The sequence below is a fragment of the Eulemur rufifrons genome, chromosome 21, assembly GCF_041146395.1.
Source record: "Eulemur rufifrons isolate Redbay chromosome 21, OSU_ERuf_1, whole genome shotgun sequence".
Lineage (NCBI taxonomy): Eukaryota > Metazoa > Chordata > Mammalia > Primates > Lemuridae > Eulemur > Eulemur rufifrons.
Window position 1 is genome coordinate 17,699,736 of NC_091003.1, and position 23,107 is coordinate 17,722,842.

Consider the following 23,107-nt stretch of genomic DNA (forward strand, 5'->3'; position numbering starts at 1 on the left):
CCGAGTGCTGTGGAGGGGCCACAGGTTCGTCAGGGTCCCATCTCTCTCCCCCGACCCCTCTCGCCCCACAGACCGGCAAATGTTCCTGGCCACGTGGAAAGATATTCCCAACGAGAATGAAGCCCAGTTCCAGATCAGAGACTGCCCCCTCAATGCAGGTGAGGACGCCTGAGCCCCTGAGGCCACCCTGAGGCCATGCCACCCCTCACCTGTACCCAGGGCCCCATCACTGATGGGCTTTCCACTGGCCATCTGGCCCCACAGAGGCCGTGAGCAGCAAGCTACAGAGCAGCAACATCTTCACCATCGCCAAGAGGAACGTGGAGGGCCAGGACATGCTCTACCAGTCCCTGAAACTGACCAACGGCATCTGGGTGCTGGCGGAGCTGCGGATCCAGCCAGGCAACCCCAGCTTCACGGTGAGAGCCCCGCGCCTGCCCTGCCAGCCCTGGTGCCTCCCCCGCCCTGTCCTGGGCAGCCTCCTGCCTCCCAGGCCAGGGGGAGGCTCTGGTGGGGAACATTGTGCCAAGGGTCCCTTCAAGCCTGGCATGAATGAGAATCAGTTCTGTCCCCCGGAGGGACCTTTCTAGAAAACTTCAAACTCAACCCCATCAAATTACCCAGATAAGATACCAAACTGGGTCTCAGAAAAGTGAGTTGGACTAGAAGATTCTGTAATATTGGGCCCTATGAAGTGGCACAGTTGGCTGGGGCCCCCGACCAGGAAATGGCACTGCTGGGCACAGGCCCTGGGCCTGCTCCAGAGCGAGTGCTTGAGTGCCTGGCCTCCTGCCAGCCCGGCCTTTGAGTCGGACCCGTCAGGAGGTGGCGTCCGTGGGCACGCGGTCGTCCTGGAGGCCCGAGCTGCCGCTCCAGGCCCTGGAGAGCCCCATGCTTTGCTTCTCCCTGCACCCCGAGTCTCTGGCAGGCATGGCCCTCCAGACATTGCCTCTCCTGGGCCCCGCCGCAGCGTGGGCACTGTGGTTGGTGGGGGGCTGCAGCGGTGGCTGCGGTGGTGGTAATTTCTGTCTCCCTGTGTTTGGGTGCTGCATGTCCACCTTCCCTGCTGGTGCCCGTGGTGCAGGACTTGGAGGTTAGCAGATTGCTTTTCTCTTCCTCTTTCCCCCTCCGCCCTCCCCAGCTGTGTCTTGCACTGCCCGTCTCACGGCCTGGCCCCCACGCACCCCGGGTCTCCTGTCTGCACCTTGTCCCTTGCCTTCGCCTCACCCACTGCTCCCAAAGCTGCCGACGCCACGGGTTCAGCCAGGTGGCCCTGATGGAGCCGCTGATGCCCTCGCTCGCACATGTCCTCAGCACACAGAGCCCTTCCAGGCAGACCCAGGGGACCCTGTGGGGCCACTGCTGCTGACTTCCAGAGCTCCATTTCCCCCTCCTAACCGCACCCTTCAGAACCAGTGATTTGGGGTGGACGGGGTGGGTGGCTTCTCTCTCCACCGCCTGGTTTCTCAAGCTCAGACCTCAGAGCGGAGGCAGAGTCTTTAATGTACCTGCTTCCTACGCAGCAAACCTGGAGTAACCCCAGCACCCCTCGCCGGCTCTCCCAGCCCTCTGTGCCCCTCAGGATTTCCTATCAGGCTTCGGTCTTAGGACCCCGGATGTCTGAGGGCTGTAGGGGGCCAGGTACTCCCGGCAGCCTCTGGCTCGTGACTCATGCTGCTTGCCAGTGGGGCTCTGGTGGCTGTGCTGACAGCAGGTGTGTGGGCTGCGAGTATATTCGGTCCACCCCCTGTGCTGTACCTCACATCTGCCCCAGCCTCAGCTGCCGCCGGCCGCGTGTGCACACCACCCTCTTCCATCTGGTTCCCGCTCTGTTTTCCCTCCCCTCCTCTCCCCTTCTCTCCAGAGAGGAGCCCCAGGGATGAGCGCTCTCTTCCCCAACCCCTCTCTCCCCCTGCAGCTGTCCCTGAAGTGTCGAGCGCCAGAGGTGTCCCAGCACGTGTACCAGGCCTACGAGACCATCCTCAAGAACTGAGGCTCCAGCCAGTGCCCGCCCCAGCCTCCTGCCAGCCCCATCACGGAGCCCCCTGGGGGGTGGCAGCACCTCCTTCTCATGGAAGGGCCAGGCGGGGCTCCTGGCCACCCAGGGGGCTCCCTGGTTCTGACTGCAGCACCCACCTGGGTCCTCAGGGCAGGGTGGCACCCCTCCCCGGGGTGAAATCTCAGTGCACTCCCGTGTTCCGGGACGCCCCTCCCATTGCTGCTGACATGTGGGGTCAGGTGAGGAGGGGACCAAAGGAAACAGAGCCAGAGCGGCGGCAGAAACCGGTCAGGGAGGCCCAGGGTTCTCCTTCCCCTTTTCCCTGTGCCTGAAGGATGAGTGTGGAGCTCGCGCCTTAGGCTCCCAGCCCCACAGCCCTGCCCCTCAGTCTCTCTTGGGTTGGTGTTAGAGGCCCCCACTGCTACCTCGAGTGGGGTAGGTCCTGCCAGCTGGGCCTGGGTATACGGGGAAGGTCCCCTTGTTACCAGCAGAGCTGCTGACAGGGGCAGGGGCTGAGCGGGGAGGAGCCCAGGGCCTGCACCACCCACCCTGCATCCACCGGGCTGGTGCCCTGCAGCTGTGCCAGTCAGGCCGCGGCCCCTGAGCCCTGCCCTGCATGGTCCAGACCAGGCAGAAGCTCCCGGAGCCTGTCTCAGGCCCCTGCTCCCCGGCAGCTGCACCACCCTCTGCTCCCCACTTCTGCCTGAGGACGGTCACTGCCTATGATACATTCCTTGGTGTCACCCCAGCGAGCCCTGGGCTCCTGGAGCAGAGACGGGGCCGGGGGCCGGCGGCGAGTGGGTGTGCTTCCTGTTTGGGGTTTCTTTAGGGTTTCTCGTCAGTATCTGCTGCCCCCTTCCTGGCCTCCCAAGTTTCAGTTGTGTCTGACAGAGCATTAGGTTTTCCTGTTACTGCTGTTTAATAATAAAGAAAGATTCTGCTTTTGGCAATCACGGACACTTTTTTCCCCTCCACCAAATGTCAGAATTGAAAACTGCCTCCAAGTGGTTGGGGACAGTTTTCTGACTCCTGCAGTAATTATATCTAATATATATACATAGAAAATATATATTGTATGTTTACTCTTATTTTCAAAAAGAGAAAGTGAATAAAAATGATGACATCAAGTGTGTCCCTGGCCAGTGTGTCAGGTCTCAAGGCTCTTCTGGGTGGGGGTCCTGGGCCGCAGGGACCCCAGGGTCAAGGGCTTGAGCTGTGTGTCCCACTGTTGCTCCTCCTCTGGCACTCGGAGGACAACGCCTTCCCTCCATCCTCTCCTTGGGAAACTGACTTCTGGGGCCTGGTGTCCCTGGCACCTCTCCCGAGCCATCAGTCCTGACTCCCCAGCTGACGCTGTCTTGGCTTCTGATGCTGGTCGGAGGGCGGTGTTACCCTTTGGGTTTGGCCCAGCTCCCAGGAGGCTCCCGGGAACGGAGGGAGATGCTCCAGTGGGAGAGGGGTGGGCGTGATGTGGGCCATCCACCACTGAGGACACCGTGTGTGGCCCCAGTCCTGCTGCTGGCCTGGCTTCCAGGGGAGGGCAGCCACATCCCAGGCAGGGCTCCATCGGCACAGCTGCCTCCTGGCTGGTGGGGCCTCAGCCCACTTCTGTGGGGGGCTGCCTCTGCCTGCCCTAAGCCCCTTGCACCCCCGCACCCTGCCCACCTCAGACACTGCTGCTTTGCCAGCTGCTGGCAGGTGAGCAGAGATGGCCGCCGCTCTTGCTGGGTGTCAGCAGGGGCACCTGGCCTTCTGCTGCCCACCTCTGAGCCCTGAGGTGTCACTGCCGCCCTGGGGATCAGAGTCTAGAACCAAGGCCTTTGACTGCACAGCCCTAGTTCCTCCCTCCCCTGAAAGTCTCTGGGCACAAACGCAGCCGGCGTCCCTGTCCTGTGGAACTAGAGGAGCAGGATGGTGAGCCCTTAAGAGAGGCTGTCACCCTGGCCTGTGGTGTCCCCTGCCTCCCCTGACCCAGACGCCCTGAGTGCACTGCCTGGAGAGAGGCTGCAGGGGTCACTAGCCCCCCGGCTTGCTGGCTCAATTATCAGGACCTCAGCACTTCGTGTCCCCACCCCTCCACCGCAAGGCCAGGAGAATGCACATGCAGGACGGCTGTCCCCACTGGAGGCCCAGGACAAACCACCTGGGGTGAGGAGAGCTGAGGAGAAAGGTGGGCTGCCTGTTTGGACAGAGGGCCTCGGACTGTCCCTGGACACCTCCTTGGGTTCGCCCTCCTGCTTCAGTCTGTTTGTGCCTCAGGTGAGTGTGGGCAGGGCCTGGCCGTGATTGTGCCCGTCTTTCACCCAGATAGTGCCCAGCATAATGGGGCACATGGGGAAACTGAGGCAGAGAGGGCCTCCTGCTTCCACTTCCCAATGTCACTGCATCAGGAAAACAAGCACGCAGGGCTGCCCTTGGGGGCCCAGGCCTTTAGGAAAAGTGCTTTAGGGGGTATCCGATCTGTGCCCAACTCTGCCCTTCAGCTTCTCTGTCCCTCGCTCTCACGTGTCGCTCTCCAGTCCTGACGTGCTCCGGCCTCCCGGCAGCCCTTGGCATCCCGCAGCCCTTGGCATCCCGCAGCCCTTGGCATCCCGCAGCCCTTGGCATCCCGCAGCCCGGGAGCTGCTGGCTCTGCTTGAGCCGCCCCCCAGCCAGTCGGGACATTCAACAAGAGCAGCCAGTTATTTCTGCAGGGTCCAGTAAGTACCCGGGGGCCGATGGGTTCCCCTGTGTGCCAGACACTGCGAAGACCTCTGGCATGACCTCGTTTGACATTTTTTAATCATTAACTAGTGGTTTGTGTTTGTTTTTAATGTAGTGAGTGATTCGGGTGTTTGTTTTTATGGAGAAGGTGATTCAAGACCATGGTGAGATCCCCCTCCTCCTCCCACGTCTTCCTTAGTCCTTAGTTTTCCTCCCTAGAAGCAGACATTGTTGCTAGATTTTGGTTTCTTACAGGGATCTTCTGTGCATGTGTATAAGCAAATCCACGTAGACAAATGCAGCCCTCCTAGACGCTGCCCACGCGCTTCTCCTCTGACCTAACAGTAATTTCGGGAGCTCTTTCCCTATCGGTACAAATAGACCCCCTCGGGAATCCTGGTGTGGCGGGGCCACCATTAGCCAGTCCCTGCCATGGACACTGAGGATGTTTCTGTCGTCTGTGGCCCGAGCAAGGCTGTAGTGAACACTCCTACACCCGTCCGTGCTCATGGGCGCAAACGTAGCTGTAGTATCTGGCCCCAGATGGGCTGGACCAGAAGCCAGAACCAGTATACATTTACATTTTATTAATAGTTGTTTTGAAAAAATAATACATTCATATGGTTCAAAATCGAAATGGGAAAAAAAGAAGTAAAAAATCTACACCTTCCCCTCCTTCCTCTCCCCAAAGGAAACCAGTGGAATTGTCCAAAGAGGCTCGACAGTGTCTAATGTGGTATTTTCCCTTTTTATATACATAAATCATAGCATGGAATACACATTTATATTTTTTTATAATATATGTCTGTGTTTATATCTCGGAGGCTTTTCCATTATTAGCCACTTATAGTGTCCTCATGCCTTTTTTTTTTTTTCTTAACAGCTGTGTGGTGTTTGTTCCTTTTAATGGAGAAACCACCATGAACCAGTCCCCAGTGATGGACATTGAGTTATTTCTAAGGTGTCGCTAGTACAAGTGATAGTGCCAAGAATATCCTTGTTTCACATGTAGATAAACTGCTGAGATGGGAATCGCTGGGTGAAAGGTAGATGCATTTACAGTTTTGGTAGCTGTCGCTAAAATGTCCTCCAATTTATATCCACACCAGCTAGGAGCGTTTCCCCACAGCCTCACAAACTCGGTATATTATTAAACTGACAGGTGAAAAACGGTATCTCATTGTGTTTTTCACGTGTTTTTGAGCCACTTGTATGTTCTTTTGTGTGAGCTGTCTTCATATTTTCTGCCTGTTTTTCTATATGGTTATTTATTGGTCCTTTTCTTATAGATTTGTCATCATTTCTTCCCATTTTGTTACTGCTTTTTACTTTTCCATGCTGAAATTGTTTTTAATATAATTTTCTCTTACTCTTTTCTTTCTAGTAGTTGTCTCAGCTTTTGCATTTCAATCCTCTTCCATCTGGGCTTTATGTAGGAGTGAGGTAGGGATCCAACTTCCCCTTCTCCCCAGATGGTTCCCCAGTTGTCTCCACACCATTTATTGAATAATTTATCTTTTCCCCACAGATTTAAAATGCCATTTTATCATATACTAAGTTTTCACATATATTCGGGTGTTTTTCAGGACTCTTGTTCTTTTTTTTTTTAGAGACAGGGTTTCACTCTGTTGCCCAGGCTGGAGTGCAATGGTACAATCGCAGCTCCCTGCAGCCTTGAACTCTTAAACTCCTGGGCTCAAGCAATCCTCCCACCTCAGCCTTCCAAGTAGCTGGGACTACAGGCACACACCACCACACCCGGCTAATTTTTTTATTTTTTGTGGAGACAGGGTCTCGCTATGTTGCCCAGGCTGGTCTCAAACTGCTGGCCTAAAGCGATCCTCCCACCTTCACCTCTCAAAGTGCTGGGATTATAGACATGAGCCACCGCACCCAGCCAAGAATTGACATTTTTATAATGATGCCAACAATAATACTGGATATTTATATGCAAATACAGGAGTAGGTGCTTTTCCATTGATTCAGGTTTTCTTTTACATCTCTGTAATATTTTAAATTTTCTTCATTTAAAGGTTCTTGCATGTACATTTGTTCTTACATATTCATGAGTATTTTCTATTTTGGGATTCCTTTTGTACATAGGCCCTCTTCCACTCTTTTCCATCTATTTATAATGTCAATATATGTTTATATAAATATATGTGAATATAGAACTAATATATATATAATTAAAATAAATAACTGATTCTGTAATATACAATTTTTAAACTAAACTCCAGTTTAGTTTCTTACTCAGATTCCACTGGTTTTTCCACTCGTGTCCTGTTCCAGAACCCCACAGTCTGTGCAGTCCTCGTGCCTTCCTATGCGTGTGGCGGTATCTCAGACGCTCTTAGTTTTTCATGACCTTGACAGTTTCAAGGAGTACTGCTTGGGTGTTCTGTGGACTGTCCCTCAGTTTGGGTTTGTCTGATTTCCTCATGATTAGCCTGGGAATATGGGTTTTTAGGGAGAATACCACACAGGTGCCGTCTCGTCACATCAAGTCAGGGCTACCTGCCACCAACGGGACTTACCACTGACAAATTCACTGTCAAGATCACCTGGCCAAGGCAGCGTTTGCAGGTTTCTCCACCGTCAAATTATTTCCCCCCCTTCTGTACTCTATTCTTTGGAAGCAAGTCACTAAAGGCAGCCTACACTCCCAAAAGGGCATAAGGGGAGGGAGTAGCTACAAAAACTTCTTGGAATTCTTCTGTAGGGAAGATTTGTTCCTTCTCTCACATGTATTTTTTAGACAGAGTCTCGCTCTGTTGCCCGGGCTAGAGTGCCGTGGCATCAGCCTAGCTCATAGCAACCTCAAACTCCTGGGCTCAAATGATCCTCCTGCCTCAGTCTCCCGAGTCACTGGGACTACAGGCATGCGCCACCATGCCTAGGTAATTTCTTCTGTATATATTTTTAGTTTTCCATATAATTTCTTTCTATTTTTAGTAGAGACGGGGTCTCGCTCTTGCTCAGCCTGGTCTCGAACTCCTGACCTTGAGCGATCTACCCGCCTCGGCCTCCCAGAGTGCTAGACATGTATTTATTTATTCAATCATTTATATCAGTTTGGACTCATAGATAATTATTTTATAATTTGTGTTTAATCCAATACATTATTTTGTTGCTTAAATTGTTCCAGGTTTGGAGGCCCGGCGTGGTGGCTCACGCCTGTAATCCTAGCACTCTGAGAGGCTGAGGCGGGAAGGATCACTTGAGCTCAGGAGTTCGAGACCAGCCTGAGCAAGACTGAGACCCTGCTGCTACAAAAAAATAGGAAGAAAAACTTAGCTGGGTGTGGTGGTGCACACCTGTAGTCCCAGCTACTCAGGAGACAGGCTGGAGGATCCCTTGAGCCCCAGAGACTGAGGCTGCAGTGAACTATGACGACGCCACTGCACTCTTGAAGCCTGGGGGACAGAGCAAGACTCTGTCTCAAAAAATAAATAAATGAATGAATGAATAAATAAACAAATAAAATTATTCCAGGTTTGGCCATTGAGGGCTTCTTCCTAGGCTCCTCTGTCCCTGTGACACCGGTGCTGTTTCCTATGCCTTACTTTCCGGCACCACGAGACGCTCCAGGCTCATCTGGTATTTGTCCTGCCCAACCTTAGAATCAGACACTTCTCTCAGGAGACTGGTTCCTTTTACTGGAAAATGGTATCAGAAACCAAGATCTAGCTGCTAGATGTGTTTGTTGCTACTGAGGTTTCACTTCTTCTAAGCCCTCTCAGTTGGAAGAGCTAGAAAATACATGTGTGCATACTTACCCAGGTATACACACATGTTCCTCCATTATATTTTATCACTGGTAGCTATTCACATTAAAAAATGGAATTGTTTGGCCTGGGGTGGTGGCTCACATCTATAATGCCAGCACTTTGAGAGGCTGAGGTGGGAGGATCACTTGAGGCCAGGAGTTTGAGACCAGCCTGGGCAACATAGCAAGACCCCATCTCTACAAAAAATAAACAAATTAGCTGGGCGTCGTGGAACACGCCTATAGTCCCAGGTACTTGGGAGGCTAAGGCAGGAGGACCACTTGAGCCCGGGAGTTTGAGGTTACAGTGAACTATGATCATGCCACTGCACTCTAGCCCAGGTAACAGAGCGAGACCCTGTCTCAAAAAAAAAAAAAAAAAAGAAGAATGGAATTGTTTTATATGTAGAAATTTTGTCTCCCCAACCTTACTAAATTGTCTTCTTGTTTTTCTCTTTGTATCATCTCAGTGCTTCCCACAACTCTATGAATTCAGGACAATTATCCCCTTTACAGAGAAGGAAACTGAAGCACAGGGAATTTAAATAACTTGCACAGGTGACATAGCCCTGGGAGAAGATTTCAAACCCAAGAGGAGAAAACTTCAGGGGACTGAAGTCCAGTCCCATCCTGTTTCCTTGTGTCCTGATGGCTGTAAGACTGGCCACAGTCAGTGGAAGTCACCCACCACGCAGCAGGCATCTGAGCAGTCGAGGTATCCCCCCCATTCATGGCTCAAGGAGGTGAGTTACTGCCAGTGTAAGTGGTGCAGAGCCATGATGAATGGCCAGGACAGACCGTGGTTAGTCGTCAGTGGTGTGGCTCAGACAGCTGGGCCAGAGGAGTCCAGAGCAAATGCTGCCTGGGAGCTGGATGCAGTCCGGCATGCCTGACCCCAGGGACGACTGGAACCAGGCCCTGTTGGGACCAAGCGGTGTGGGGGAAGGGCAGGTGGAAGGGCAGGCACCAAGCTCGCGGCCTTGGGAGGCTGTTGAACTGGGGGAAGCAGAATTCCCACCCGGTGCCTGCCCCTGCCTGGCCCGCCCCACCATCTGTGGCTTGATCCTTCAGGGCTCAGCTTAGGTGTGTCACTGGGCCCTTCTCAAGCCCCTCACCCCTCAGCCAGGCTGGTACCTCCCCAAGGCTCCTTTGTCTCCCCAGGCCTGGACCAGCCCAGGGCTCCTAGCTCCATCTGTCTGTGCCTAGCCACGTCTGTCTCCCTCACAAGCCACAGAGGGCAGGCAGTGACCAGATGTAGTTGCACTTCTCAGAAAGTCAGGCTCCGGAGCCCAAGGTCCTGGGTTCCAGTCTCTGTGCTGCCACTTTCCTGCTGAACAACTGTGGCCAAATCACTGCATCCCCCAAGCCCCGGTGAGCACGGGGCTGCAGGGAGGCTCGGCACAAGGCAGGTCTGTGACAAACAGGAACTGTCGTATCTGCTGCTGGTGCAAGTCTCCTAGGGAACGTGGCACACCTGTGGAGTTTGCAGGACTTTGTGGGAGCTTGAGGACATTCCCAGTCCACAGTGTCCCCCATCATTCCAGAAACACACACTGGGACCCAGTGATGCCTCACACAGCCTGGTTTGTGGTTCCTGAAGAGGCACCGCCCAACAAGGGGGCACTGTGTCGGACAGGGAGGCAAGGAGGGTCTTCTAGAGGAAGAACACCCAGAACTGGCCCCCAAGGGTGGCCGGGAGAGCCCCTAGCAGATGAGTGACAAGAAGGAGGGGGGGGCTTAATTTATTCACTCCTGCCTTGCTCCCCAAAGGGATTGAAGCAGCTCACAGAAGCCAGAAAAGTTAAAAACCCAGACGTCTGAAAAGTTACACCGCGAGCGGGGAAATCAAGTGAAGGGAAAAATCATGGCAGAGAGAAAGATGAAGTTAGGGGTCCACACTTACTGAGCTTGAAGACCTGGAACATTCCACAGAGGTCACTCTGAGCTCCCTAGTGGCCGAGGAGTGGAGTGCAGGTGGACGCAGACCCCTGATCCAGCATGGGAGGATGAAAACCCACCTACTGTTCTGGAGAAACACCCTCTGGTGGCTGTCACCTGCTGCCTGGAGGACGCACCTCCTCCCGGGTCAGGGTTTCGCTCTTCCTCTCCCTCTGCCACTTCCCCAGGCTGGGCTGGGTATGTTGCCTGTGCTCTTGTATGTGTTCCGAAACCTTCCCTCCTAAGGTGGAACTTTTTTCATTTTTCCTGTTTATTAAATCTATCTCAGCATCCTGGCAAGCAGTGACATTTGGAATATTTGTTGAAGAGATGAAGAAATGAAGTTGTTGGTCAGGGCGGACACACAGATGTCTGTGCATTTCACCCATACCTGGGCTTGGCCGCAGGGCAGAGATGTGGGAGCCCGGCTGCTGCAGAAGAGGTGGGGGGGGGGGGCGGGGTACAAACCCAGACTGTCCAAGCTGTGTGATGAGGAAGGACTTCTCCACTAGCTCCAGGGAGGGGGCGGGGGACAGGAGAGTGGTTTGGAGGCTGCACCCCGTTGAGGGAAGCTACAGGGAGGGAGTCAGGCAGGGAGCACGGCCTTAGCAGTGTTGCAGGTGGCGTCTGGTTCTGTCTATATTTAATCACTTCCAGCCCTGTTGAGCCAGGAGGGCTCGGTGTGTGCGGGGCTTGGCACCCTCTGTCCCCACCTCCCCTCGAGGGCGGCCATTTGAAATAGGGTCTAGCGCGGGCCGTTTACCTGTGTGGGCAGGAGGAAGGTGGGCGGGGCCTCGGCGCAGCAGCGGAGACCGCGAGGTTGCAGCCCCCACCGCACTTCTAACCTTGGAGATGCCCCTCTCTCTCGGGCCTCAGTTTCCTCCTCTCTCAAAGGGCGATACCAGGTTGAGGCTGTGGGTTCAAGGATCACGTGGGTAATAGCTTAGTAAAGGGCCCGACACACAGTAGGTTCTCAAGAAAGTGCAGAAGCCCCGCGAGGCGCCCGGCTGTGATGGATGGGGAGCGAGACCCAGCGCAGTGCGGCGACGCGCCCAAGGTCACACAGCTGCCCCCGCCCCCCGTCCGAGCCCGGCGGCCAGATTCCAGGGGGCCAGGGTGTCAAGAGCCAGCTTGGGGGGCCAGAGGGCTTTGGAGGCGCGGACGCGGACGTGGGTGGGAAGGGACTGCTATTTTGGAGCAGGTGAGAGGCGCGCGGAACGCGGAGGGGGATGGGACCCTCCTCGGGCTCCCTGCCCCCACTCACCTTCCTGCGACCCTTCCCGGGAGGGGCGTCCCGGGGAGGCAGGGGGACGTGGGAGGGGCGGGCGGGCGGTTACCTCATCGCCGCCTCCCGGAGGCCCGGCTCGCTCGCTCGCGCCGCCGGCTGGGGCGGCGACTCCAGGCGCCGAAGCGAGAGGAGGACAGAGGGACAGAGGCTCCGAGAGGCAGCGCCGGCCCCTGCGCCCCGAGCCGCGGGGAGGTCGGACCACGGGCCCCGCGCTCCCGGCGGCGCCTCGGTTCGCGCTGCGGGGCGGAGGCTGTGTCTGCGCGCGGCGCGCCGGGTCTGTCGCTCCCGAGCTTCGGCCCCCGCCGGAGCTGCTCGTGCGTCCGCCACCCGTCTGCCCGCTCGGTGCCTGTCCGCCCTCCCGCCGCCAGCTCCGTCCTCGGGCCTGCCCCCCGCGGCCTCGGGTGCTCCGGAGGGCGACGAGGAGCGCGGGGGCCGCGGCGCACCGGACAGGGCGCGCGGGGCGCACGGCGCGGCGCCGGCCCATGAGGCTTCCCGGCGCCGGGAGAGGCAGCGCCGGGCGGCCATGGGGGGCAGCCTGCGGGTGGCTGTTCTGGGCGCCCCGGGTGTGGGCAAGACAGCCATCATCCGCCAGTTCCTGTTCGGTGACTACCCCGAGCGCCACCGGCCCACGGACGAGCCGCGCCTCTACCGGCCTGCAGTGCTGCTCGACGGTGCCGTCTACGACCTGAGCATCCGCGACGGCGACGTCGCTGGCCCCAGCCCGAGCCCGGGGGGTGTCGAGGTAGCGGCTCGAGAAGCGGGCAGGGGCATGTGACAGTGTGAGGTGTGTGTGTTCGGTGCACACGTGCGTGTCCGCGTGGATGGCCCAGGGTGCCCAACTACGCTAGGGACTGAAAGATGAATGAGTGTCCTGGTATCATGTGTGTTTCAGCCCTCCCTGCAGGCCTGGAGGCGCCCAAGCCCAAGCCATAGGCGTGGAGATTTTGCCAAGTGGCTTTTTCTTCCTCCTGTGGGTGCCTCTGTCTTTGCCTGCTTCCACGGGTGGGTCCGGATCGGTGCGTGGCGAAGCATGGCCGCGCCTCCCCAAGGATGCGGTGTGTGTGTTTGGGGCCCTGAGCAGAGCCGCAGTGAAGAGACTGGGGCCACGCACAAGGGTGTACTTTCTAGGGCAGACATTCTCTGCTCCCTCATTCCTGTGCCCTGGAGCAAACACTTGTTTAGTAATTTGTGCAAAGTCCAGGACAGACCTCCAATCCTGGGAGCTGAATGCCATGGAGAGGTGAAGAGCAAAGGAGCAGGCAGGATTAAGCGGCACTTCCTGGCGGGGGTGGCATTTAAGCTGAACCTGGAACTAATTTACTGAGTGAATTTTTCGGTAAAAGAAGTGGCAAGAATCATTTCAGGTAGAAAGACCAGCAGGTGCTTAGGCCAGGGGCATAACCGTGCACAGCTGTGGACAATAGGCGGTCTCTGGGGCGTGGTGGATCGTGGGGCTCCAGCTGAGGGCTTTGGAATTAGTTTTAGAGGCAGTATAACCAGGAGGGCGTCTGGGGAGGAGAGTGGCCTGAGCCCAGTTGAGCTGGGGAAAGCTGGAAGGAAGAGGAAGATGGGGGGTGCAGAGAGGAGAGCAAGGGTGACTGAGGGTGCCCGACGGTTTCCAGGCACGATTTGGAAATTTTTGCGCTGGTGGCCATGAGGACTGTCAGGCCCGTGGAGCTTGGGGAGGGGGCCTGAGGATGAACAGTGGGTTTAGCGTCAAAGCCCCTGCAGAGGGTTAGGGGGCTGGATGGTAGGAAGCGGGATCCCGCAAACCGTGGCCTCCCGCTCCCAGGAGTGGCCGGATCCTAAGGACTGGAGCTTGCAGGACACGGACGCCTTCGTGCTCGTCTACGACATCTGCAGCCCGGACAGTTTCGATTACGTGAAGGCCCTGCGGCAGCGCATCGCGGAGACCAGGTGAGGGCGCGCCGGGAGGTGGCGGTGGGCAGCTACTGCTGGTCTGGCCGGGGTTTGCTCGAGGGGAGTGAGCAGGTTCTCCCACCGTCGTGGGCCCGGTCTTGGGCCCGTGGATGAGGCCTTTGCCAATGGGAAGGTCTCCAGCTGTATGCGGTTTTGGCCCATAAGGGCCTGGTGTTCGTTAGGGAGGTCTCTGGGCGTAGGAAGGGCATGCGCCTACGTGTATATACCCATGGGGGGATTTTCCGGCCGTGGGGTCCCTGGCACCGCGTCTCTCATCCCCATCCGGCCCCTAGGCCGGCGGGTGCGCCCGAAGCGCCCATCCTGGTGGTAGGCAACAAGCGGGACCGGCAGCGGCTACGCTTCGGACCGCGGCGCGCGTTGGCAGCCCTGGTGCGCAGGGGCTGGCGCTGCGGCTACCTCGAGTGCTCGGCCAAGTACAACTGGCACGTGCTGCGCCTCTTCCGCGAGCTGCTGCGCTGCGCTCTGGTGCGCGCGCGCCCTGCACACCCGGCCCTACGCCTGCAGGGGGCGCTGCACCCCGCGCGCTGCAGCCTCATGTGACCAAATAGGACGCCGCCGCCCACGGGTCCCCTACTTGACTGGAACAGCCAGGGACCTGGATTGGACCAGATTGCCCAGCTTCACTCGGAATGGACAGGGCACAGTCTCCTCCCTGATTGGATGAGGAAACCTCCCACTGAATCTCCTGGGCGACAGGCTTCTCTTTGAACTTCATTGGACCCGGCCAGGTCCAAGCCCCATTGGACACGACCAGTCCTTTCTGGGACCTCATTGGGTCATGGGCCCACTGGATGGCAAGGACTTGGCCATCAGTGTGACTGGAAGTGCTCAGACTGCTCCCGGAGCTTCACTGGACATATTCTTTATGCCACACCGCTCGCTCCGTAATAAAAGGGGAAACAATTTGAGTTCACCTGGGATTTCTGGGCAGGGTAGAGGCTTAAGCCTGGGTCAGAGCTGCCAGGCCTGGCCTCCTGGCAGTCACCTCCAGAATCCCAACATGTCACGAGGACCCTCAAAAGGGTGTGATGGCCCCAAGGCTGAGTCCCCAAGAAACAGACAGGTGGCTGGAGCAAAACTTTACTGTCAGAGGCTCTGCTGAGCCACAGGTCCTCAGGACACCGAGCTGGACTGGCGGCCTCTAAGGCATTCAATAATATTAGTAATTAAATAGCAACGCTCATCCCCCAACCGGAATGTACAACAGAGGTCCCATTGTGCCATGTGGTCCCGAGGGGTCTGGTCCCATGAGGTCTGGTACTCAAGAGGTGGAGGGGGCTCCCTGATGCAGAGGGGGTTAAGGCCACAAAGGAAAAGGAGAAGGAGTGGGGTCTGGGGCAGCTGGGCTTGTCCATCACATCCAGGAACCTGGCTCGGCCCTTGGGGTGACCGAGTGCAGGGCATGCCAGGCCCCAAGGTCTGCGGGTGCGGACGGGCGACGGGGGCCCCGAGGTGTGGGGATGCGTGAGGGTTTACGGTCTGGCTGCGTGTCCATCCGACCCCGTGCCCAGGTGCCCGAGTGTTCTGGGCCAGCCACGGTGTTGCCAGCTGCATCTAGTGGTCCCCCCATGCCAGGGCAGGGGCTGCCTTCATCGGAGGAACTGGACAGGGCTTGGCTGCGGGGCCCGGGCAGCCCGTTGGCCATCCGGCCAGAGTCCCCAGGTTGGCCACACTTGCCCCCCAGGACGCTGAGGGAGGAAGAGGAGGAGCTGGAAGAACAGTAGGCAGAGTCAGGAGCTGGCGGGTCTGGGGCCCGAGCTGGGTCGGGGGCTGGTCCAGTGGGGATCCCGCTAGCAACAGCCTCAAGGGCGCGAGCGTTGGCCAGGAACTCCTCCTCCAGGCGCCGGAACAGCTGCTGCTCCTGCTGCGGGTCGAGCTGCAGGGGTGTGCGGAAGACGCTGGCCGGTGTGGCGCCCAGCTCTGGACTGGGGCTGGAGAGCCGGGGAAGCCGGGGTGCTGCAGGGCTGCGGGCACGGGGAGTCTGGGGGGTGCTCCTGCCAGAGCCCCCGCTGCCCCTGCCCCGGGGCACGCACGAGTGCTGCCCGTCTCGATCCCTGCGCACGAGCAGTACCGCCTGCTCCTCGCGGCTCTGGCTCCGGGCCCGCCGGGAAGGGCTGGGGGCCGACAGCTGCGCTCCCCTGCCTCCTGCGGTCCCCCGGGGCCGACCCCGATCCAGCCCGTCTCGGGATTGGCTGCGCGGGGTGGGGGGCCTTCTTGGAGAAGCAGGGGTGCCTGTGGTCAGCCGCCGGTTGGGTCGCTCCCTCCGGGGGCCAGTGCCTGTGTCGTCACTGCGGGCACCCAGGGGGCAGCTCTGGGCTGAAGAGGCTGAGGAGTCACTGTCCCCGGAGTAGCGGCGGGAGCGGGGATAGGGGGGCAGCTGATCCCGGGGCCTGGGGCAGGAGAACAAGAGAGAGATGGGGCATCACAAAGGCCTGGCGAGCAGGAAGGGCAGGGACAGGAACAGCAGGTATGTGGCTGGTGGACTGGGAGTGCTGGTGGCCGTCCAGGGCATCTGTGTGTCCTGGGGACTTCCAGGGAGAAGTGAGACACTCAGTAGCAGCTTCCTGCTGCCGCCCAGGGCCCGAAGGCAGAGGAAGAAGGTCTCCCGGGCCCCAGACTCCCCTCCCCAGGCCTCCGGTCTCCCCCAGGGCGGGCCAGACCCAAGCAGGGGGTGGACTGGCCACCGCCCAAGCCCCAGCGCCGCCCCAGCTGTGTTGTTGGTTTGGTTGGGTTGCCATGGAGATGGGAAGCCAGGCCCACCCCCGCCCACGGGAACTTTTCCCAGGGTGTGAGTCACTGTGGAGCACAGGCAACTCGTCATCCAGGCCAGGGCTGACGCCCCCACCCTCTGGACCCCCCCATTTCCTCCCACATCTCACCTGGGTGGGGTCTCAGGCCCCTCCTTTGTGCTTCGTAGGCTGAGGGGAGTCACCTCTGGCCGGGAGCTCCTGCGCTCACTCCCTGGGACTGGGCTACCAGCGCGGGGGCTGGGGGTGGGCGACACCCTGGGTGGGGAGAAGGCGCGGGCTCTCGGCTGGGGCAGGCGATGGGCTGTGGGCAGAGGACAGGCGGCATGTGAGGGAGGGGGCCCCAGAGATGGGCCCCATGCCGGCCACCCTGCTCCCGGGCACTAACCGGTGGAGGAGCAGCGACAAGGGTCGTGCTTGTCCAGGTAGTGCTCTAGCGTGTCCCAGCCGCCGCCCACACGCACCATCACGTGGCTTCTCAGCACCTGCAGGGGCCGGGTGTGGGCAGGTCACGGCTGTGCCCCCTGGGCCTGGCAGCCCACCCCCTTGCTGCCGCCTGTGGGGAAAGCCCGGGACTGACCCGCACGAAGATGAGCAGGCTGGAATCTCCCACGCGGTACTTCCCCTCCGAGACCTTGATCATGGGGAACTGGTCTGGGCAGGTGCAGCGGCCCAGGATCTCCCTCACCTGAGGCCCCGGAGGAGGAGAGGCTGGAGGTCAGGGGTCAAGTCCCTCCTCCTGGGGCCTGGAGTCAGCAGCTCCAGGGTCAGGAGGAAGCAAGTCCTTCCGGGGAATGGGGGACGGAAACTGGCTGCCCAGATGTGGGGGCAGCTTCCACATCTGACCTTTCACCAGCTCCTGTCTCTCGGGGCCCAGGGAGCAGCGCAGGATAAGATGGTGGGGCCGTGGTCAGGCCAGGACCCAGGCCCCGGTGAGGAACATCCCACAGCCCGTCCTCATCCCCCTTCACCCACGTCACAGACAAGAAGGCTGAGGCCAGGCCCGGGGAGGAGCCAGGTCATGGGACCCAAGTGCAGGGGATCCCCTGTCCCTGGATGGGCACTGATGGAGGGGCCCCACAGACACCTGGGACACACACAGGCCACCCGCCCGGCCAGCACACTGCACACATCCCCCCTCCCTGCCTCCCCGGCCCAGAGCTGCCAGGCTGGCTATGTGGGCTGCCCTGCCCGCCTCCCGCCCACAGCGGCGGTGGCGCCAGAGGAAATGAGCAGGTGGGGCCTTGGGTGACCCTGGCCCTGGCCGGGGGTGGGGCGCCAGCCTCTGCCCACAGCCATCCAGCTACCCGCCTCCTGGGCAGGCACATCATAGTCCTGACCTGCTGATAAGAAGGAAACTCTTGGCCCGGCCGCGGGGGTGGCAGGGACACCCAGGTCCAGGGAATGGAGGAGGGAGCGGGGGGCGGGCGCCAGCTCCTCCTAAGCTCAGAGTGGGACGGATCCTGCTCCTCCAAGCAGGACTTCCTGTTCCCACCAACAGCAGCAACTCCGGGCTAGGCTCCCAGTCCTGCTTGGGGAGTGGAAGGGACCTGCAGAGCCCCTGGGGCCTTCCCCAGGCGCTCACTGAGTGCCTACTGTATGCCAGGCACCTTGCCCAAGGCTTTCCATGCCAGGTCTTTCAGCCAAGCATCACGGCACCCGCTCAACCCTGTGGCTCCCGGAGGTTGTAGATGCATCTGATACTGAGTGCAGGGGGTGCACACAGAGGGTGCCCCAATCATGCAGCCCCCAGAAGAAGGAATGCACGCTTAGCAGGTGCATGGTTGGTACATAAAAGAAGGGGAGATCACGCCAGGAGCCAGGATTCTACCCCGGGCCCAGCTGGCCCGTGTGACCTCACCCAGCACCTCCCCATCTCCTTGGGGCCAAGTAGACACTTGGTGCTCAACATATGCAACCTTTCCGTGGGGCAGGCTGTCCTGTAGATACCAGAGTGGACCCCAGGAGGTTCAGGGACGGGTTGTGGGCACTGGCGCTGCCATCTGGGCTCTCGTTCGCAGTCCTGGGGGACTCACCAGCTCGTCGAGGTTGCGCAGGTCGCTGAGGGTCATGCGAGGCCCACGGGCGGGAGCCCCTGGTGCAGCAGCGGTTTCAGTGGGGTCATCCCCAGCCGCGGGGGCATTGGCGGGTGGGGGTGCGGCACGCAGCTCCCGCTCGATCTCCTGTTCGAACTGCACGAGGCGGGGGGCGAGCAGGCCGAGGCGGGCCCCACGCCGCGCCACCTCCAGCAGGCACAGCACCACGCTCTTCTCGTTCTTGCGCAGCACCAAGTCCTCCGTCTCAAACATGAGCACTTCCGGCACGCCCAGCTCCGCGCGGCACCAGCCGATGAAGGTGGCCACGTTGTCTCGGGCCATGAAGGAGCCAGGTGCCACATTGTGCGCCTGGAAGGCCACACCTCGGGCTGGGCGGGCAGCAGCCAGTGCGCGGGCGGCCTCAGTCACAGCGTTGGCATGTTGGCACAGGGTGGTGCCTGTGGCCAGTCCCGTCAGGAAGCCATCGCCACCGCCAGGCAGACCCAGGCTGTACAGGGCGTTGAGCCACTCGGCCAGGTCCTCCTTCATGGCCTCCACGTAGGCCTCACTTGAGCGGAACGGCCGCACACTCTTGGCCGCTGAGCCCGCGATGCCCGCCACTGGGTCCGCCATGCCCGGGCCAGCCGAGTCACTGTGGGCAGGGACACAGGACAGGATTGCTGTGAGGACCCAGAAAGTGCTCAGTATAGACTAAGCCGCTGACCACCTGCACCAACCTGTCACTTAGGCCAAATGCCCAGTTTGCATACCGGCTGTGAGAAACCACTCAGTGCCTCAGTTTCCTTATCTGCAAAATGGGTACAGTAACCTTACCTGCCTCATAGCATTCAATGAGATATATATATTTTTTGAGACAGGGTCTTTCTGTCACCCAGGCTGGAGTGCAGTGGTATGGTCATAGCTCACTGCAGCCTCCAGCTCAAGCGATCCTCCTGCCTCAGCCTCCCGAGCAGCTGGGACTACAGGTTGCGCCATCACACCCGGCTTCAGTGGGATAATTTTTATAAACAACTTAGTGTCTATAGGTGTTTGCTGTTTGGCTCTTTTTGGGGGTGGGGATTGGGGGTTGGCTGAGGCCTCCCTCCTGAGCAGGGTGAAGGGCTGAGAGGAGAGAGGTAAAGCCTAAGGCCTGAACCCTGAGGACAGGAGAGGGACCCAGGTCCCCACCTCAGGGTGGGTTATCTCTGTCGCGCGGGGCTGGTGCCCATCCCACCTCTTGCATTAAGGTCCAGACTCCTCCCCTGGCTCCCTCCTTCTGCCAGCAGCGTGCCATTATAACAACGACAGTGGTATTATCGGTAACAGCAACGACCGCGGCTAGGGTTGGGCACGCAGTGGTATTATCTCCATTTTACAGATGAGGACACTGAGGAGCACACAGGGTAAGAGCTGAAGGTCGCAGAGCCATGGGTGGAGGAGCCAGGGCGCCCAGGCGACGGCGCAGGTCGCGGTTCGTGATCCCGCAGCCCAGCCGGGCAGGGCCAGGCCCCGCCTCCTCCGAGCAGCCTCCCCAGTGGCCCAAGCCGGGGCGTGCGGGGCCAGCTCTCCGAACGGTTACCGCAGGCCCCGCCGGTCCTCGGGCTCCGGCCCAGAGAGGGTGCGGGGCCGCCCAAGGTCACACAGCCCTGGGGAACAGAGGCCGCGGAGGCCGCCGCTCGGGCCCCATCAGTGCGCGCCGGGCAGGGGGTGCTGGGGGGTCCCCGCGCTCACCTGGCTCATCCCGCGGCCCCGGGGAGCATCGCCCCGGCGGGGGCCGGAGCCGGGCCGGGCCGCCGCAGGGAGGCGCCGCCCGAGCCTCCGCTGGCTCCGTCCCGCCGCAGCGGCCTCCTCGCGTCTCCGCCCCGCCTCCCTGGAATTCGGCTCGGCCCGGAGGGGGCGGGCGGGGCTGCGCTCTTAAAGGGGCCGCGCCTTTCCCTGGGGCGGCCGCGCAGACGCCCCACCCCCACCCGGACTGGTCTCCACGCCCCGTCCACTCTCTGCTGTCCCGGGCGGAGGCTGGGCCCTTTAAATTCCCCGCCCCGGACAGTGGCCTCCACGGGCGGGAGACAGCACGGCCTGTTCCCGAGATGAAGGCAGGAAGGGATAGGGGCCGGGGGCTGCAGAGTCACCTCCGCCCGGGTGGCCCTTCGCGGGCCAGATAACGCGGCCGCCCGCCACGGTGGTGAGCTCCCCCCAGCAGTGCCGGCCCAGAGAGGGCGACCATGGCCCCAGGGACTGACGCCCACTCGGTGTGGGCGCCTCGTTCTCACGGAACGCTCATTTTTAACCTTGACGTTAGGGGAACCCGTTTTACTGATGGGGACACTGAGGCTCAGAGGGGCAGGTGGGTGGCCAAGGCCCGTGTGTCCAGCGCAGCGCCCCGGCGAGGGGCTGTCCAGGCGGCCGGCCCGCCGGGCGCGGGAGGGTTAACCCGGCTGGTTCTCTCCGAACTGCAGAGGCGGGACCGGCCCGACCAGCGGGAAATCCTGCCCCCTGCTGCTGCGGGCTCCAGCTGGGCCCTGGCCAGGCTGCTCGGGCGGGCGCGGCCGCTTGGGGGAAGCACAGCCAACAATAGCCAACGCTCAGAGCTTTAATAGAACGCCTACTGTGTGCCAGGCGTGCTTTGGGCCCTTCCTTGATGTGAAGGAACTGGAGGGTCACCTCTACGGAGGACCCTGTCACTGTGCACAAACTGGGATGCAGTCAGGGAAGCAGCTGTGGAACCCGGATTTGAATGTGACTATTCTGGGAACACCCTCGTTCAAGGATCAGCAGCATTTATGGGGCACTTACTGTGAGCCAGAACTCTTGGTGCAGAGCTACGGACAGGCATCACTTCACTGAGTCCTCATGATCTTGCAAAAGATGGTTTCTCAAGGAATGCCCCGAGTGCCTGGGTGGTGTGGGCCCTGTTATAACCTTCCCTCCCCACCTGGAGAGTGAGGAATGCAGGGAACCAGGAACAGTGATGGCTGACGCCTACATGGCGCCTACTGTGTGCTGAGTCTCTTGGCTGTGGGCACCAGAGCCATTTCTCGGGCTTGCAGTCTGGTAGGGAGGCCGACCCTGGGGAGACAGGGCGGAAGGGGAGAGAGGTGGGGGCAGGTGAGGGAGGGCAGGGGTCGGGGATGGCCTGGCTGCAATTTAAAATCTGTGGTCAGGGAAGGTGAGGGGGAGGAAGCCCTGTGGGTATCTGGAAGGAGAGTTGCAGGCAGAGGGAACAGCCGGTGCAAAGGTGGGTGTCTGCCTGGTGTGTTCGAGAAGAATGAGGAGGCCGAGGCTGGAGTGGAGGGAGGTGGGGTGAGGATGGGGTTAGATCAGAGAGATGGGGCAGATCAGGTAGGGCCTTGGGGCCATGCCTCTTTTGAGGGACATGGGAGCCATGGAGGCCTTTAGAGCAGGGGAGGTTGACTGAGGTCTTAACAGGTTCCCTGTGGCTGCTGTGGTGGGCAGGGGCTGGCACCAGAGCCCCAGAGGACACTGGGTGATGAGAGGGCATTGGATTCTGGCTGTATTTTGAGGGGTGAGCTGAGGGACGTCCTGGCAAATCGGTCCCGAGGGTGGTGCTGCTAGTACCGCAGGAGGGGAGGGCTGCTGGAGATGGGCGAGGGCCCAGGTTTGGGGGGAATCAAAGTGTGGATTCTAAATAATTTAATCCTCAAAATAACCCAATGAACTATGATAACTTTTATGTGTTCTCATTTTACAATTTTGGGAAACTGAGGCCCAGAGGGGCAAGGGATGCATGCAGTCAGCAGCTGTGCATGAATTTGACTCCTGCTGCACTTAGGGGCTCTGGACACAGAAGAGGACTGAACCCCCTGGCCCTGCTGTTGGTCACTGGGTGGGATGTTGAGCTCCCTGAGCCTCAGTAGCACGGTCTGTAGAATAGAACAGTTGTATCAGTCACGTCATAGAGTTGTGCTGTGCGGCCCAGGGGCTGGGTGTACGTCCCTGACTCCTAGGGGAAGGAGGGTGACAGAGGGATTTACTCTTCCTTCTCCCCAGTTCTATGAGCTGTGGCCTGTGATCAGAGGCCCGTTCTAGACCAGTCTCCCATACCTGATTCCAGGACACGGTGGCAGCTGTGGGTGTGGTCAGACCCCCGGCCCAGGGCGAGGAGGGGCCTAGCTTTGAGCCCGGACAGACCCCAGGCCTGTGTGAGGATGCCCTGGCTCCCCGTGGGCTCCTTCTGGCCCTTGTCCAGTGGGCATGTGGTCAGGTTTCTTACACCCACTGCTGGGTGCCGACAAGCAGGCTGCTTGGCCTTCGTTGCAGATGATGGCGGTGGAGTCCCCAAGCAGAGCTGTCCTGGCAGCTCCGGGAACCCGGGGCGCTGGTTAGGTTATCTCAGAGCTCCCCAGGCACAGCCCAGGATGAGCAAGGGACCCGAGGGAGGCTCCAGACTGCCCTGTCCAGATGTGGGTCCAGCTCTTGCCCTGGCTGTGGGACAGGTGACCCCAAGCTGCCTCCAGTGCCCTGCATGACAGAGAAGCAAAGTCTGATCACGCAAGCAGGCCTGCTTCCCAAGCAGCCTGTGTCACACTACCCTGGCTGCCAGCCTGCACACGGCTCTGTCGGGCGTGGGGCAGGAGGGGCAGCACAGGGGCCAGCTGCCCTCAGTCCCACAGTCCTCGCGGGCGTAGATGGGTCTCCCGTGGATCCCACAGCCTTTGCTCAGGCCTA

General features: G+C 59.7%; 3 protein-coding genes across 8 annotated transcripts in view; 2 read left to right on the top strand and 1 right to left on the bottom strand.

The window, feature by feature from the left end:
* AP1B1 (adaptor related protein complex 1 subunit beta 1) overlaps positions 1-2,949 on the top strand; it is a 46,894-nt gene extending 43,945 nt beyond the window's left edge. Inside the window, exons 21-24 of one of the 2 annotated variants that reach the window (XM_069497368.1) lie at positions 72-158; positions 265-419; positions 1,085-1,093; positions 1,919-2,949. In XM_069497368.1, coding sequence (XP_069353469.1) covers positions 72-158; positions 265-419; positions 1,085-1,093; positions 1,919-1,993 — 326 coding nt within the window. In that variant the 3' untranslated portion in view covers positions 1,994-2,949. The remainder of the gene's footprint in view (positions 1-71; positions 159-264; positions 420-1,084; positions 1,094-1,918) is intronic. The other variant, XM_069497367.1, reaches the window with a different exon arrangement.
* Positions 2,950-11,803: 8,854 nt separating this feature from the next.
* Positions 11,804-14,546, top strand: RASL10A (RAS like family 10 member A). The gene is made up of 3 exons (XM_069497133.1): positions 11,804-12,439; positions 13,490-13,614; positions 13,911-14,546. The coding sequence occupies exons 1-3, from the start codon at positions 12,221-12,223 to the stop codon at positions 14,176-14,178; spliced, it is 612 nt and encodes a 203-aa protein (XP_069353234.1). The 5' UTR covers positions 11,804-12,220; the 3' UTR covers positions 14,179-14,546.
* Positions 14,547-14,702: 156 nt separating this feature from the next.
* Positions 14,703-20,283, bottom strand: GAS2L1 (growth arrest specific 2 like 1). Of its 5 annotated transcripts, none has more exons than XM_069497519.1 (6): positions 20,153-20,283; positions 18,422-19,073; positions 16,966-17,073; positions 16,774-16,870; positions 16,518-16,689; positions 14,703-15,347 (listed from the first exon to the last, which is right to left on the bottom strand). In XM_069497519.1, exons 2-6 carry the CDS (start codon positions 19,052-19,054, stop codon positions 14,993-14,995), a joined length of 1,365 nt encoding a protein of 454 aa, XP_069353620.1. In that variant the 5' UTR covers positions 19,055-19,073; positions 20,153-20,283; the 3' UTR covers positions 14,703-14,992. The 5 variants fall into 5 exon arrangements, with proteins under 5 accessions (XP_069353620.1, XP_069353618.1, XP_069353617.1 ...); XM_069497517.1 differs by having other exon boundaries at positions 14,703-16,028; positions 18,422-19,101; XM_069497516.1 differs by having other exon boundaries at positions 14,703-16,028; positions 20,119-20,283.
* Between the last annotated feature and the right edge of the window lie 2,824 nt (positions 20,284-23,107).

Bases quoted from the DNA above. Each gene is read 5' to 3' on its own strand.
- RASL10A (XM_069497133.1), top strand. From the start codon at position 12,221: ATGGGGGGCAGCCTGCGGGTGGCTGTTCTGGGCGCCCCGGGTGTGGGC. The intron at 12,440-13,489 runs GTAGCGGCTCGA...TCCCGCTCCCAG, and splicing joins CGAGCCCGGGGGGTGTCGAG to GAGTGGCCGGATCCTAAGGA. The intron at 13,615-13,910 runs GTGAGGGCGCGC...TCCGGCCCCTAG, and splicing joins CAGCGCATCGCGGAGACCAG to GCCGGCGGGTGCGCCCGAAG.
- GAS2L1 (XM_069497517.1), bottom strand. From the start codon at position 19,054: ATGGCGGACCCAGTGGCGGGCATCGCGGGCTCAGCGGCCAAGAGTGTG. The intron at 17,074-18,421 runs GTGAGTCCCCCA...CCGGGGCCTCAG, and splicing joins TGCGCAACCTCGACGAGCTG to GTGAGGGAGATCCTGGGCCG. The intron at 16,871-16,965 runs GTCAGTCCCGGG...CGGCCCCTGCAG, and splicing joins GCCTGCTCATCTTCGTGCGG to GTGCTGAGAAGCCACGTGAT.